At 35.7% G+C, this 17,941-nt stretch overlaps 1 protein-coding gene across 1 annotated transcript; it reads left to right on the forward strand.

The window, feature by feature from the left end:
- Positions 1-4,730: 4,730 nt before the first annotated feature.
- On the forward strand, positions 4,731-15,944 carry LOC101893912 (uncharacterized). The gene is made up of 7 exons (XM_005179417.3): positions 4,731-4,939; positions 8,669-8,821; positions 8,882-9,017; positions 9,107-9,234; positions 15,161-15,448; positions 15,527-15,754; positions 15,826-15,944. The coding sequence occupies exons 1-7, from the start codon at positions 4,738-4,740 to the stop codon at positions 15,942-15,944; spliced, it is 1,254 nt and encodes a 417-aa protein (XP_005179474.3). The 5' UTR covers positions 4,731-4,737.
- Positions 15,945-17,941: the final 1,997 nt, after the last annotated feature.

Genomic DNA, 17,941 nt, shown 5'->3' on the forward strand with positions numbered 1-17,941 from the left:
AAGACCAAAAATTATACCATGTTTAAAAATTACAATGGAGAGGTTAATGAAATGCTTTAAAACCCGAATATGAAAATATATTATCCAACGCATGAAATACTTCCGACAGATTTGTCACCAAGCATCGCACATTTTTTGTGCAGATTTTAAATTTGATGTTGTTGCTTTCAATTTGTTGTATTCATGAAATAATTATTCATGTTATGTTGTGTTTTTAGTTGACATATTCACCACCAGGAAGTCACTTGTCACCAAAGGGAGATGGTAGTGGCAAAAATGTATTTTTAAATCTGCTGCGGCTGGCCGAAAAGCGATTTTCATTTGATGAAATGTTCAGAGATAAAAAATGTGAAAGTCTCATGCAAAACAATGCAAAGAGAGAAAACGCTAGATGGTCTATCTTTAACATTAATGGTTTGGCGAGTTTTCACATCTAACAAAGAGTTTGATGTGGTGTTGATCTGTTGTTGGTATAAGTCACTTATAAGGTATTGGAAAATAATTGGACTAAAATATATTGAACGTGGGCTAGAATAAAAGCAGTAAAGTAAACCACATACATTTATTGAAAATCTGCAAGAAATGCCAAAGAATAGGAAGGAATATGCTGGAAAAAGTCAAGTGCAAAAATTAAATATATTTTCTGACTTCTGCAATTTATGGATGACTAGTTAAAGGCTCGTCCTCAGATTAAACATAATAATATATTGTATTTTCGCAATGCTTTCACACCCTTCCCGAATGTTTTTTTTCTTCTGAGTGAACTCCTTCCATCGTACAATTACGACAGCAGCCATACACCGCCAACACATTTCACGCATTTAATTGTTAGTTTTTAGCTGAACTAATTGCTGTCGACATTGTTAACACCCTGAACACACTGTTGTTGTCACATGCCAGACATTGGCGAGGAACGAATGAAAATAGGGAGGAATAAATATTGACACATACATACATTGCAAAGATTTTGCTCAACTTTTATACCTTCCACCATAGTATGGAGGGTATATTAAGTTTGTCATTTTGTTTGTAACACCGCGAAAGGTACATTTTAGCCAGCCACAAAGTATATATATATATTCCTAATCAGCAAAAAGTTCTTTGTCGATTTAGCGATGTCCGTCCGTCTGTCCATCTGGGAATTTACACAAATGTATATTATGTCTGCAGAACTTTTGAGATTTATGGTAAATGGGCCATGTAGGTCCACGTTTTGGTACAGCCTCCATATAATAGTTCCTCTCTATGTTCGGTATTTTGATGATTTTAGCTATATTATTCATAATTTTTTCAAGTTTCGCATTTGAATATTGTAATGGCCTATGGCGAAAGTTGTCTATGCTGGCCCCTAATCCGGTATTTTTAGTATTTTGACAAAATTTTTAACGGATTTTATTTTTTTGAATATTGTCAAATTCGTTCCCCCACAGCTATATGGAAATATTCTCTTCAGGAGTTATTTGAAAATAACTTTTGGGGGAGATTAACTTCAGACAAAAACTAAGGAAACTGACGAGAATTGGTGGCTCTTTCTGAAACCATGGAATTCCATTCTCGCTAACTAAAAAAAGTATTAAATTTAGAAAACTTTGGACATACCCAGAGGAGAAAATCTCAAGCCCCGGCCGAAGGCCTGCTACTTACAACAACTGTTAGATTTAGAAAAATTTTAGTCCACGTAGCCGGTTGAACATTCCCAGAAGAGAATATCTCTGAACCCGAAAAATGTATTTGCACAAATTTATCATTTTGGAAAGGTAAGAGTGTCAGCTATAATTTGGCATCAATTTTGATGACCCCCGTAATGGACCATTTTTTTTTTTTTTTTTTTGGGTTGGTTAGGTATTTTCATATGCATTCAAACAATCCATATTGTCTATATCGGGTAAGTGGATCCGGATCTAGCCCGGGTCTTGAACTCGGAATTTCGGGTCAAAAATCTGGGGTCCCGGGTCCGTTCCAAAAGCAAAAAATAGTTTCACGGAATCAGGGTAAAAATACCTACATCAGCAAAAAATTTCGGAAAAATCAAAGAGGTTTCACCAAACTAGAGTCATTTCTACTGTTCAAATATCATTATCATCTTGGTATAATCTCTCGTGATATGTTTAACAGCAATTTCGGTCACAATGGATACACATTCAACTTAGATGTCTAAAACTATATCAACGTCTACATATGCAAACCCTAGAAACCATCCCTTCACGAAATATCAAATTTGGTAACATTTAGTAATCATATCCAAAACAATCTACATCTCTTCATCCTACACTGCAACATTACTACCAATTAGTACTTTTCAAGCAATCATAGTACGCATTTACAAAACCACGACCAGATCTCAACCTCAGATACCAACAGTTATTTAAATATTAAATTTCAGAATTTTATCTCTATCCCTTGAACAAAGGCCAAATTTAGTAACATTTAGTACTTTTCGTACAATTATACTACATTCTTCCAAAATCGCCTCCATAGAAATTTTCAAACTGTACGCACTACACCAAATTGTACCATTTAGTAATTTTGGTACACTTTTTCGAAATCAACTTTAATGCTCAAACCTACCATCAACAGTAATTCGATTACCAAATCTTCGAAATTCCAGTTCCATTCGTTGACCCTAAACCTAGCTGTTACACTTAGTACACATATCCAAAATCGCGTTCACATTTCAAACTTATATTCCAACCTTGATTCTCATACTAAAGCTGTATTCGTTTACATAACACCATTTTAGATGTTAAGAACCAGTTTAGAATATTTGGTAACCATAATGTTGGAATTCCGAAAATTAAACTTGGTACATCTATCCTGCACTCCATCAGTGACTCTAATCCCAAATTTAAATTTCCAATACAAAGATTCAATTTTCAGTACATTGTAGTACTTTTTGTACACTTTTAGTACATAAAGCGGTCATAGCCTTAGTGGATTATTATACTCTACAGCACCCTGTGTTCGGGGTATTAAAAGTTTTATTGGGCCAAAAATTATGTAACACCTCGAAATATTCGTTTCCCACATAGGAAAGTATACCTATCTACCTATCTCGCCGAGCTGAGTCGGACTAGCTATGTGTGTCCATCCGTCCGCCCGTCCGCCCGTCCGTCTGTCCATGTTAATTTGTAATCATGCTACAGGTCGCAATTATGGTCCGATCCTCACGAAATTGAAAATGAAGGTTGGGTTATAGTCAGAATAGAAGCTTATTGCTTTTGGAAATGGACAAAAAACTAAAAAATTCCTTATTTTCCAGCTGCTCTAAAGATCGCAATTACAGACTATTCGACGCGGAAGTTAGGATGGGGCTCGAGCTTAGGGCTGGGCAGAAGCTTTCCAATTTGGATGGTCATCGGGTAAAATTTAATGGCTCAAATATCCCATAACATTAGTGTTAAATAAAATTCAATTTTTTTCCATTAAAACGCAAATATTTTTAATAACGGCGAAAATACAAAGGTCAATTCTGACCGTTACGTAGATGCCCATAGTTAATATATCGGATATATATATATATATATATATATATATATATATATATATATATATATATATATATATATATATATATATATAATGTGTATATACAAAGCAAATGTTGTCAATTTGGAATGCCCTCTTGGCGTAAAAGTATAAAATTTAAATATCCCATAACATTAGTGTTAAATAAAATTCAAATTTTTTTCCATTAAAACGCAAATATTTTTACCAAAACGCTGAAAATATATTAAAGACGAAATCCAAAATACACAAAAGGCGAACATCTGGCTATTTTATACTGATTTCGTTGACGAATATAGCCAAGTATCGTTGACAAGCAAATCCTATAGATAAGTCTAAATTTGGAGATGCAGAGGGGCCTCTTGCTCTTGGAGATGATCGCAAAATATTTAGGAGTTCAAATGACCCAAAAACAGAAAAATTTTCCTGATCACACAATTGAAACCAATCGAAACGGAATTTGGCATGACAAGAGAGTTAGGGGCAGGGAAGAGTTCTAGCATTTTGGATAATCATTGGATTATATTTAGCTGTATAATGGACCACAAAAACTAACACCACGGCGGAGTGCGTAAATATTGTGCAAATGGCTCTGGTCAATAAACTAAGGGTAATATCTGGGCAGTGCTCTATGACATAATTTTAAAAGCTTTCTAACATATTGTAGTGTTATAGGGTATCATATAGTCGACCCCGAACTGCTATAGCCTTTGTTCACTCATTTTACTTGTTTTGTTTTAAGGTGGTAAACCTCCTTATTGTACCGTGATTGTACCTATATTCTTGAAGCTTATCGCCTTCTTACTTTTCACATAATTTCCCACAGAATAAAAAGTGTTGTTTTGCAATTAACACTTTTTCAGGCAGAATACCCTAATGTATATTTATTTTGAATTCGAAAACGTAAACATATAAATACATTTCTCAGAAACATTTGTATTAAGGCTCATAATTTGTCACAGCGAGCTGGCATTGCATGTGATAATCATTCTTTTTTGTCTTTGTTTAGATTTGACAAAAAAAAAATGTGTTACCGTTGATAACGGTCATTAAACTTTTCTTTTACAAATGAAAATGAAACACTTCGGTTGGGTCTCTTGGATAATTTCGAATGTTTCGAATGTTGTCATTTTTCCACATTGTATAAAATATTTAGCGTTAATGCGCAAGCCTAACAGTTTGTGGCGTAACGTGGTCGTGTTTATAACGCATTTGAAGAACGCATCGGTTCGTATGGACAGAGCTGTGAATCATATAAATCGTGTAATGAATGCCCTGCTAAGGATGTTTCCAAATAAACATTCCCTGCTCTTGTTTTGTTCGATTGTGTTTGCGTTAAGTGAATCCTCAAAAGTGGAAAACACTTCGTGGAAGGATTTTTTGTTTGGCACCAAGTGGAAATCTTCGTTAAGCGCTTCGTCAAGAGATTCAAGGTGTATGTGGAGATTTAAATTGCAATTTTAATTTATTTCAGTGAACTGAGAAAATAAAATAAAATAATATTTGCCAATACATATTAATGAAAAAAAAAAAACATAAATAAAATATGATTCAAGAGCGCTTTACATACTTTTTATATAAATGCTTTATTATTCTAAGCTGAAGTATAGTTTTGATTATGTTTTTTGGATTTACCCTTACCCTATGTACAAATAATATCAACATTGTTTAAAAGCTGTGCTAAAACATGAAAATAGCGGTACTTAAAAAACGCTTATTAGTTGGGTGCCGACATGATATTCAATGTGGCAGTGACAAGGATTATTTAAAAGAGTTATAATGAGTAGGCGATGGAGAGGATTTTAAACCCTTTTCGATGCAGATTGGAGATAGTGTCTGAAATCTATATGTGTAAAAGTAGATATGGACTCGGAAATTGCTGAACAGAATTTTCTGAAAATTTCAAAATATACTGCAGCATTGGCCGATTTCGTGTATTTGATGCACCAAACACGAAATGCATGTCCGTTTCCAATGAAGTTTAGAATCAGTGGCGGAATTCGGCCCAAAAATAATTTTTTTCAAATAATATTGTAATCGGCTCACATTTGGATGTAGCTCCCACATATATTTTCAGCCGATTTCATGCATCTGATGCACCAAACACGCTATATATCTCCAATTTCAATTGAATTGGTCATCTTTGGCACAAATTATGGCCTTCAAACGGCAAATGCCCGAATGTTGCTCTGCGGTATTTTGGCCCATTCCCGGCAAAGCGCTTGCTTGAGGTGATCGACACTTTGGTATTTTTTAGTGCCAATCTTGAATTCCAAAATACTCCAGACACAATAGTCCAACGGATTGGTATCCGGAGATTTTGATGGCCATTGTGCGCTGGAAATGAAGCGAGGAACCTCATTTTTTAACCATTCTTGGGTGGCGCGTGCTAAGTGCGATGGTGCTGAGTCCTGTTGGAATGTCCAAAGTCTGCGGCCAAAATGTTTGCGTGCCTAAGGCTTTAATATACCCCCCAGAATATTTTCGCGACAATATTCGGCATTTATTCTGAGACCCCGTCGATTAATACGAGCGGATAGCGACCATCGGCTGTTATGGCGGCCTACACCATCGTCATGGCCGGCCCTTGAGTGAGGGTGGCCAACCTAAGGTGCACATTTTCAGCTGACCACTTTGGCAAGTAAACACGGTCATTTTGTTGTAGTTGTTTACAAACTGCTGGACAACAAATGTTTTCTCATCGGACAAAACCAACTTCACCACTTTCGGCAAAGCGAAGTAACTCTTTAGCTCTTTTGAGTCTATTTTCTTTCTGTTGTTGTGTAAGTTCCTGCACTTTTTGGAATTTAAATTTTATAACCCGAGCTCATTTTTCAATATTTGCCGAATGGAATATTGCGATATGTTCAGCTCACGAGCCATTTTTCGGCCACTGCGACGTGTGTTTCGATTAAGTCGCTTCTTTACTTTTCGGACTATTTCTGCTGATGTTGCCGTTTTTCCGTCCTCTTCCTTGACGTCGGGCTACGCTACCAGTATCACGGTAACGAGTGATGTTTCGAGCTACAAAAGATTTATTCACATTTAAATGCTGGAGGGCTCTAATGATAGCCACTTGTGGTTTTCCAGCCAAATAGAAAGGAATCACACTATCATGCTTGAATTCCATCACGAATAATTTTTTTTTTCTGGAAAATTCTATCCAAAATACTTTTGTACGCTTGTAAACTATATAATAAGCTGTCACTGCAATAATTTCAGCAGCTGTTTGACGAGTGGCTTAGAAATGACAGCAGTCTGAAGTTGGTTGCAGTTTTTTCATCTTACCCTGTAAGTTTAGCAATATTAGATGAAGTTTAACACTTCGGTTCACTGTATCTGGTACCTCACTTAAATTTCAACATCTTCGAAAAATTATCCCATATCTCATATAATGTGAAGGAAGTAGTCGATATAGCCCATATCTAGGACGTTGTAATATTTATTTTAGTCTGATACAAAATGGACAATATTGGCCCACTTCTTCGAAATCTCTCCAATAATGTCAACATTTTGAATAATCATATTGAAGTCAAAATATATTTAAACAAGTTAAAAAGTATCAGTCGGTTCTGCCGACAGACGTATACACTCAGCCAATATTCGATTATTTAAATATATTTTGACTTCTATTATGATTATTCAAACTCTTGGGGGAGGTACCAGAAGGAGTGGTCCGATATAGTTCGTCTTAACACTAGAACTTGGGTTTATAAAAATATTGGGATGAGTGAAATTTTAAGACAATCGGATCCTTATCACATTTTATAAGAGTTATAATTGTTCAAAATTTTGACCCTTTGTAGGTGAGGCACTTGATGGAGGGGATCGATATAATCGATATTTGAACTGACGCATATATCACGGTATATTCCTTCTGGTACATCGGTATATTCCTTCTGGTAAATCCTCCACAAAAGGCCTACATTTTTTTATGTATATATATATATATATATATATATATATATATATATATATATATATATATATATATATATATATATATATATATATATTAAAAAAACAATTTAGGCCTTTTGTGGAGGATTTACCAGAAGGAATATACCGATGTATTCCATTTGATATGGATGTGTGAAATTTGAAGACTATCACACTCTTAGATCACATTTTATTACAATTGTAATTATTCAAAATTTTGATCGTTTTTTGGGGAGGTACTTAATGGAGTGGACTAATATTGTCCACATCTGAACTCGTTCTAAGTTTGACAAAAATATTACGATGTACCAAGTTTTGACCAAATCGGATACACCCATCGAGAGTTATCGTGCTTACCAGCTACCCATACGGACGGACGGACATCGCTAAATCGACTCCAAATGCCCTGAAACGGATTTGGTTCAAAGAGACCTAGGGTCTAAAACAGTTATTTCGAATATGCACATTTTGACCTATCAACTGATATATACCCTCTCTAGCAATATGGCTGAGGGTATAATAAACGAACATTGGCTGGGGGTCTACATCTCCCGGCAAAACCAACTAATACTTTTTAAGTTGCTAGTTACCAAATGGCGTTTTGAACATATGTTGACATTGTTTGTAGAGAAATTAAAGCATGTTTTCGCTTTATTACGAAGCGAAAACGGACATTTAATGGTCAGAACGGACATATACATAGGTGATCACTGCTGGAAGAATGCTTTCAAGTTTTTAAGTAATTTTTTTGCAAAAGGATCGAATGATTTATATGAACGAACAAATGTATCTAACACTACGTATTTCATCGACAGAATCAGTCAGTCAAAAATACAGAACAGAAGGATATGTAATAGAGTAAAAGTATATTGATTGACAAGATAAGTTGAAACATAAATTTAAATACATTTAGGAGCAATATTCTCAAAATTATGGTAAAATATTTGAATGTGAATTTATAAATAATTTTTACATTTCTTATAAGCTAAGAAAATTTACTTTAATTTGACGTTTTTCGATTAATTTTAAAATTTAATGGATCCTTTATCAAAGCTTTGTGTCATTTCTTATCAGTTAACATACTTTTAGGCGCATTGTATTCATTTGTTCACATAAATATAAACGATATTTTCATATAAATACTTTTAATTTTAAATACTTTAACTTATTTGCAACAATTCATCTACTATTCACACAATAATTATCTGCTCATATTTTCTTGCAGTTTTACCAATATTCAGTGTTGTACCCATAGGACCCGCCCTATGTATGGCACCATCCGGAGAAATTGGAAATTGTTTGCCAAATAAAGATTGCATATTGAGGGCCGGAATACCGGCTGGCCCATGTGGTGGTGGCTATGGACTTTGTTGTGTTTGTAAGGAAGACTTAAATTGATTTATAAAAATCGCATTCAAAATTATTTCTCTCCATAAAGTTTTGCAGACATGTGGCGGTGTTATTAGAGAAAATTCAACATATTTTGTTAATCCCAATCATCCGGATACGTACGACGGCACGGGCAGTTGTCAAGTGACGGTACAAAAAATGCATCCAGATATATGTCAGCTAAGGTGAAGAAATTATATTTTATGTCCCCTAAAATAATACAATATAAATTCCATGTGTGTGTGTGTGTATAATGCTTATGTTTCAAATTCAGATTAGATTTAGATATGTTTTCTATAGCTCCACCCGAGTCGGTGAATCATTTGTGTACTCAAGACCAATTGTTAGTATCCGGCAGCAGTCCAGTTCCTACGATATGCGGTATTTCGTCTGGAGATCACAGTAAGTATGCGAATCAATTGAAAATTTGGTAACATTGTTGGCTGGATAAATAATAAATAGATTTTTGTATAGTAGATCAGTCTAAAATATATATAGGACATTTACTAAATAATGTATTGACAACGAAACGTTTTCATACCCTACAGCACTATGTGTTGGCAGTATTATAACCTTGATTTTGACAAAAAGTTAAAATATATATCGAAAATATATATCATCGAGCCGATTCTATCTAGTAATTTATGCCCGTCAGTATTATGGTTCAATCCTCACAATATTTAGCATTAAGACCAAAATTGAAGCCCATTTTTGGGGTAACAATCGCAAAATATTAGGAGGATAAAACGAACCGATCAATGTTTAATTTTGCGTGGAGCAAGTTTTTAGCACAGGACAAACTTCTGGATGGGCCTCGGATAATATTTGGCAGGTGAAATGGATCACATAGTGGTAACACGGAGAAGGAAAGGAGATAGACCCATAGTTACTTTTGAGGATCTCCATAGAATCACATTCTCAGTCGATTTGTGTATGTCAGCCCGCCGATTTATGTATGCCAGCCCGTACATCAAATTTGAATATCGGTTAAGATATAGCTTTAGTTCCTCACTTGCGCAATATGCACAACCACAACAATGGAATTTGGTACAAGATATCTTATGGAGCTTGAAAAAAACATTTGCCAAATTTTATGCAGATCAGCTCAGATTTCCATATATATCCTTAAACCGATTTCAGGTTTATTGTGCAAATTATGGCTAATATCAGCCCAAATGTAGAAAATTTCGGACGTATGTTTCCATTTAGTGGAACTCCGCTCCGACAGATATTTTTTAGCATAATCCTTCTCGAAGTGATATTATGTACTTTATAGCAATTTTAGTTGGTATAACTTTTTACAAGTATTAGATTAAAAGGAATACAAAATCTGGTACCGCACCCACATTTCAACATTTACAAAAATGTTATCCATTCTCATATAAAGTTAATGAAGTAGTCGACATATTCAAAATCGACCGATCAGGCTTAGGTCATATTCAAAATCAACAATATTGGCCAACTGACCAACGGCAGATACTTTTTATACCCTACAACACTATGTGTTGGGGGTATTATAAGTTTGATTGGGCCAGAATTTATGTAACACCTCGAAATATTGGTTTCCCATATAGGAAAGTATATATGGATCTTCCTAGCTCGCCGAGCTGAGTCGATCTAGCTATGTATGTCCGTCCGTCCGTCTGTCCGTCTGTCCGTCTGTCCATGTTAATTTGTAATCACTCTACAGGTCGCAATTATGGCCCGATCCTTACGAAATTTTGCACGAAGGTGGGGTTAGGGTCAGAATAGAACCCTATTTCTTTTGGAGATGATCGCCAAATGTTTAGGGGTTGAAATGGACCAAATACTGAAAAAATGTCGAATTTTGCAGTAACTATACAGGTCGCAATTATAGACCAATCGACGCGGAATTTCGCATGTAGCTAGAGTTTAGGGCGGGGTGGGTGGTCATCGGATAATATTTAGCGGGTAAAATAGACCATATATTTTGTGTTGAAAAAATTCAAAATTTTTCATTAAACCGTGAATATTTTAAATCCCGGCGAAATCACAAAGCCATCACAAGGCTACTTCTGACCTTTACATTGATGTTAACATCCAACAAAACGGATATATAGCAAAATATGTGCGACATATATGTGTATTAAAGAAGATATGCTTGAACTAATTTCGACAGTTCTCATTAATTCAGAATGGCCTCTTGGCAAGAAAGAAAAAACGTCTGAAAAAATCGCATAAATATATCTCCCTAAGATGAAAATATTGATTTTGTAAAATTTTCTCATATTTTTTCAATTTTGTCATATTTTTGGCATATTTTCATTTTGAATTAAACATTTGGTAATATTTCTACAGCTAACAAAACTAAGTAGTAGGATATCATATACAGATCGCATTTATGGCCCGATCCTTACGAAATTTTGCATGGAGATAAGATGAGGGTCAGAATAGAAGCCTACTCTTTTTGGAGATGATCGCTAAATATTTAGGGGTTGAAATGGACCAAAAAACTGCCAAATTGCCAGCAGGTCGTAATTATCGCCCGATCCTCACGCACATTTGAATGGGGGTTACCTCACATTGGAAAGGCCAAGCAGTTTCGGATGGCCATCCAAAAATATTCAATGTGTGCAATAGTTTGCCAACTTTTGTAGACTAAATACGAAAATGTCTATTCCAGCGACATCTACCAATAAATTGGAAATGAGCAAATTAGCTTAAGTTGCTATTATTCGAAAATTAGAGAACGAAACCCGATGGTTTTCTTTTATTATTTGTCACAATATCTTGTGGAATTCATTCGAGTATCTCGCCTATATAAACTGTATCACTTATTATAGTGTTGTAGGGTATTCAACGGTCGGCCCCGCTCGACTGTAGCCTTTGCTTACTTGTTAACTTATTTAAATATATTTTGACTTGTAGAGTACATTTCGTATCTGACCTAATTCTGATATAAATGCGCTAGATTTGAAATATATCGACTATTTCATTCGGCTTTACATGAGATATGTAATAATTTTTGGAAAATATATATCCCATCTTCACACCAGACCTTGTGTCAATAAAAATATTGGGATGTGTGTCATTTGAGGAGAGTCGGATGTTTATTTATAGAAATATTTTTTTATTTTTTCGCACCTAACATAGCACTGATACAAATATTTACAAGTAAAAAGGTATCGGTCGGTTTTGCTGCCAGATGTATACCTTCAGCCAATGTTCGATTATTTTAAAATATTTTGACTTCTGTTGGCATGAGAGACAGGATACATATATTTAAATAAAGTAAGTTGTAAAAAAGCGCTGAGTTGTTTCACAATTTATGACAGATAAAAGTATTAAACATTTTGTCCCTTTGTGGGTGAGGTACCAGAAGGGGTTCACAGATATATAGCATCTTCACAACAGATCTTGTGTTAGCAAAAATGTTTGTATGTCTGAAATTTGAAGAGAATTGGATGATTATTTCGCTTTCTTTGAGCGTTATGTTTTTCAAAATTTTGAACCCTATGTGGGGCAGGTATCTAAAGAAATGGTCCGATCTCTACCATCTTTATAACAGATCTTGTGTTGATGGAATTATTGAGATGCACCATGTCTGGAATGGAATCGGATGTTGATTTCGCTTTTTATGAACTTCATGGATATTCAAAGCTTTGAGCGTTTGTGGGGAGGTACCAGGAAGAGTCGACCGATATATTCCGTCTCACTACCAGATCTTGGGTTCATAAAAATAGTAGCATATGTGAACTTTGAAGACAATCGGACTCTCATATCATATTTTTTTAAGAGTTATAATTATTAAAAATTTTGACCCTTTGTGGGAGAGGCAGTTGATGGAGTGGACCAATACTATCCATTTTGGAACTGACGCAAATACTAGGATTTCAAAATTAGAGCAAAATTAGATTATTGCTTCCCTTTTTTTGCAAATTTCGACCATTTGTGGGGGAGGTACCAGAAGGAGTGGACCGATTTTGCCCTTCTTAAGACCAGACCTTGGGTTTATATAAATATTGGAATGTGTGCAATTTGAAGACAATCGGACTCTTACATCACATTTTATGAGAGTTGTAATTATTCAAAGTTTTGACCCTTGATAGAGTGAACCGATATTGTCCATTTTCACACTAGACCTAGCAATGATGCAAATATTAGGATTTGCAAAGTTAGAGCAAAATCGGATTATCCTTTCTCTTTCTGTGTCAAAAGTATGTTTTTTGACAATTTCGACCTTTTGTGGGAGAAGTACCAGAAGGAGTGGACCGATATTGCACATCTCCGAACTCGATCTAAGTTTGAGAAAAATATTACGATGTGCCCAGTTTGGACCTAATCGGATACTCCCTTCGAGAGTTATCGTGCACACCAGACAGACAGACTGACGGACATCGCTAATCGACTCCAATGTTCTGAAACGGATTTGGCCCAAAGAGACGTAGGGTCTAAAACCGTTATTTCAACTAGGCACGTTTTGACCGTATCAAATTGTATATACCCTCATTAGCCATATAGCTGAGGGTATCAAAATTTGAAAAAATTTGTTTAATCTGTTCTTGTTGTATACCGAAAATTACTTTTTATGAAAATGTTGACCTTTTGTGGGGGACTGATACCTCCCTATATCGCCCATCTCCGAACTCAATCTAAGTTTGACAATAATATTACGATATACCAAGTCTGGACCGAATCGGATATTCCCTTCGTGCGCACCAGTCAGCTAGACCGACGGACATCCCCAGATCGACTCAAAATGTCCTGAAACGGATTTTCCAAAGGGATCTTCGGTCTAAAACCGTTATTTCGGGGAGGCGCGTTTTTGGCCGTATCAAATGGTTTGTATCCTCTGATTTTTACTGAATGTGCGATTTTCAAACTTTAAATCTGAACTACATTAACAATAGTATTCTTTAAAAAAAATAGTTTTCGAAGTAATGTCCTTTCCTCAATGTAAATTTGACTTTAAGCAAAAATCGTCATAAAAAGACATAAACTATTACTATGAACCTTTTATTTCGATTCCAAAATATATATTTATACCCTACAACACTAAGTGTTGGGGGTATTATAAGTTTGATTGGGCCAGAATTTATGTAACACCTCGAAATATTGGTTTCCCATATAGGAAAGTATATATGGATCTTCCTAGCTCGCCGAGCTGAGTCGATCTAGCTATGTATGTCCGTCCGTCCGTCTGTCCGTCTGTCCGTCTGTCCGTCTGTCCATGTTAAATTGTAATCACTCTACAGGTCGCAATTATGGCCCGATCTTCACGAAATTTAGAATGTAGGTGGGGTTAAGGTCAGAATAGAACCCTATTTCTTTTGGAGATGATCGCATAATATTTAGGGGTTGAAATGGACCAAAAACTAAAAAAATTCCTGATTTTGCAGTTGCTATACAGGTCGCAATTATAGACCAATCGACGCGGAATTTCGCATGTAGCTAGAGTTTAGGGCGGGGAAGAAGTCTACCAATTTGGGTGGTCATCGGATAATATTTAGCGGGTAAAATAGACCATATCTTTTGTGTTGAAAAAATTCAAAATTTTTCATTAAACCGTGAATATTTTAAATCCCGGCGAAATCACAAAGCCATGACAAGGTTACTTCTGACCTTTACATTGATGTTAACATCCAACAAAACGGATATATAGCAAAATATGTGCGACATATATGTTTATCAAAGAAGATATGCTTGAAAAATCTCTTATATGTCGAGAACGGCTGAACTGATTTCGACAGTTCTCATTAATTCAGAATGGCCTCTTGGCAGGAAAGAAAAAACGTCTGAAAAATCGCATTAAAATATCTCTCTAAAGATGAAAACATTGATTTTGTAAAATTTTCTCATATTTTTTCAATTTTGTCATATTTTTGGCATATTTTCATTTTGAATTAAACATTTGGTAATATTTCTACAGCTAACAAAACTAAGTAGTTAGGATATCAGGATATCATATACAGATCGCATTTATGGCCCGATCCTTATGAAATTTTGCATGGGGATAAGATGAAGGTCAGAATAGAAGCCTACTCTTTTTGGAGATAATCGCCATATATTTAGGGGTTGAAATGGACCAAAAAACCGCAAAATTGTCAGAAGGTCGTAATTATCGCCCGATCCTCATGCACATTTGAATGGAGGTTACCGGTCATTGCAATAGCCAAATAGTTTCTATTATTCGAAAATTAGAACGAAACCTGATGGTTTTCTTTTATTATTTGTCACAATATCTTGTGGAATTCTTTCGAGCATCTGGCCTATATAAACTGTATCATTTATTATAGTGTTGTAGGGTATTCAACGGTCGGCCCCGCTCGACTGTAGCCTTTGCTTACTTGTTTTTTCATAATTTCAGTGTACATAGATGCTGGCCTTGGGCAGAGTAATCCAATTGTTATATCGGTCATCACAAGTGGTACATTTCCACGAATCTGGCGAATACGAGTAACACAGATACATTGCGGAAGCATTGCTCGCGCTGAACAGGGTTGCTTGCAGTATTATACCGGAATTAGTGGTCGGGTGCGTAGCTTCAACTTTAACACTGTATCTGGTAGACAATTATCCAATCAGGATTACAGTATTTGTATACGAACCGAGAGAAACTTTTGTGGCATACAATATAATGCATGTCCAGATTTGGGTAAGTCCTGTCATAGGTCAATTTTAACAATTTGTGGAAACTTATAATTCTTTTTGTTTATTTTCATTTTTCTTACAGAAAATAACCGTTCAAGATCTTTCACATTGTCAGGCAACTCGAATAATCCAACCGGAACCATGGTTGGCGGTGGAACGCAGGTTACTCAAAATGCCTGCATTCAAGATTGGTTGTTGATTGGTTGCATGCGTTCCGCTGATCGTATTCCACCGCAAAGTGCCTGTGAAGATCGTGTTTGCGGTGGTACATTTAGTGCTGAAGTTGGCATGGTGCAGAAAACGGTTCAATGTGAGTTTCTACTTTGATTTAACAAATTGTTAATAAAATGAGTAATTTTTCTTTTCACATTTGTTGTTTAGCAAGCGTAAGACCTTTCCGTTTATATTTCCACACTGATGGTATCGAGGCGCCTACGGATATAGATAATCGAGGCTTCTGCCTAGATTATGTACAACAACCCTGTACAAATGGCTTTTAAGTGTGTTTTGTTGGAAGTATCTTATCATTTACGAAGCATTCATTCATTCACTCATAATTTATGACTGTTTACAAGTTAAGAAATATTATTTATTACAATAGCGTTAAGAATCTTGTTTTTTTACTTAGTTTCTTTTTTGTATGAAGTAAAATAGATTAAAAAAATTAAAGGGTAAAAAAATCTTTTTCTGTTCGCAAATCAATAATTGAAGAAGCAAGCTAAAATGAAGGGTATATCATGGTACAATAAAAAGGTAAAGTAGAGCTACCAGCTTATTGCAATTTTTTTTTTCTAAGTGTGCCCGATTTCTTTCAATTTTGTATATGTATTTATTGTTTTAAAAAATGCTAACAAATACTTTTAAAATCAATGAAAACCAAAATGCCGAAAATAGGGAGGTACTATTATATGGAGGCTATACCAAAACGTGGACCTACATCACCCATTTTTAATACCAAAAGTACTGCAGATATAAAATACATTTTATCAACCTTCTTAATTTCGTTCGGAAGCTAGAATGATTTCCACAGAAGGACAGACGGACGGACATCGTAAAATCGACATAGAATTTTATGCTGATCAAGAATTTACAGGGTGAGATGAAAAAACTGAAACTAAGTTCAGAGAGCTGTCATTCCTAAGCCACTCGTTCGACAGCTGTTAAAATTATTCCAGTAACAGCAATATAATAGTTTACAAGCTAACAGAAGCATTTTGGTGAGAATTGTCCAGAAAAAAAGTTGTTCGTGATGGAATTCAAGCGTGATAGTGTGATTTCTTTATATTTGGCTGGAAAACCCAAGTGGCTATCGTTAGAGCACTCCAGCATTTAAATGTGAATAAATCGTGTGTGTCTCGCACCATCGCTCGTTACCGTGATACTGGTAGCGTAGAAGAAATGGTTCGAAAAGTAAAGAAGCGACTTGATAGAAACCCACGTCGCAGTCGCCGAAAAATGGTTTATGAGCTGAACATATCGCAATATTGCATTCGGCTAATATTGAAAAATGAACTCGGGGTAGAGCCATTGAAATTCAAACAAGTTAAATAGCACTAAAGCATAATGTAGGTAAAATCATCAAAATATCGTATATAGGGAGGTTCCGTTGTATTGGAGCTGTGCGAAGACCTGGACCAAAATAGACAATTTTCTGTCACAGGCATCATTTACACAGCATCCATTACAAACTTCAAAAACGACATCTCAAACAATTTCGGTGGGTATTGTACCTAAACTCGTCAAAATACTGAATATTGAGAGGTACTGGTATATGGGGACTATAAAGAGACCTGGACCTGCATAGACAATTTTCTGTCACAGACTGTAGTATCCATTTCAAACTTTAAATGCCAAATTTGAAACAATTCCGGTGAATGATGTCGCTAAAATCATCAAAATACCGAATATCAGGAGGTACCGTTATATGGGGCCATTTACGAACTTAATCCGCCTACTGGAAAAATAAACATGTGTGCAAAATTTTAGCCTCCTATCTCAATTCGTTCGAAAGATAGCCTGAAAACAACAGACAGACGGACATCGCTAAATGGACTTAGAATTTTACGCTGATCAAGAATATATATACTTTGTTGGGTCTGACTTGAGTATTTCGAGGAGTTACAAACAGAATAACAAAGTTAATATACCCTCCATAGTATGGTGGAGGGTATAAAAAGTGCAAGAATTCACGCCGCAACAGAAATAAAATAGACTCAAAAGAGCTAAAGAGTTGCTTCGCTTGCCCGAAAGTGGTGAACTGCCGAATTTTGTTTTCTCCGATGAGAAAACATTCGTTGTTCAGCATTTTGTAAAGAAACAAAATGGTCGTGTATACCTGCCAAAGAGGTCAGCTGAAAATGTGCACTTCGGTTGGCCACCTGAACTCAAGAGCTGGCCATGTGATGCTGTAGGCCGCCATAACAGCCGATGGTCGCTCTCCGCTCGTATTAATCGACCGTGGCACCAGAATAAATGCCGAATATTATCGCGAAAACAT

This window comes from Musca domestica, unplaced genomic scaffold (assembly GCF_030504385.1).
Source record: "Musca domestica strain aabys unplaced genomic scaffold, Musca_domestica.polishedcontigs.V.1.1 9, whole genome shotgun sequence".
NCBI classification, from domain to species: Eukaryota; Metazoa; Arthropoda; class Insecta; order Diptera; family Muscidae; genus Musca; species Musca domestica.

Coding starts and splice junctions, on each gene's coding strand:
- LOC101893912 (XM_005179417.3), top strand. CDS start 4,738: ATGGACAGAGCTGTGAATCATATAAATCGTGTAATGAATGCCCTGCTA. Junction 15,449..15,526: donor TAATGCATGTCCAGATTTGG/GTAAGTCCTGTC, acceptor TTTTTCTTACAG/AAAATAACCGTTCAAGATCT. Junction 15,755..15,825: donor GGTGCAGAAAACGGTTCAAT/GTGAGTTTCTAC, acceptor TTTGTTGTTTAG/CAAGCGTAAGACCTTTCCGT.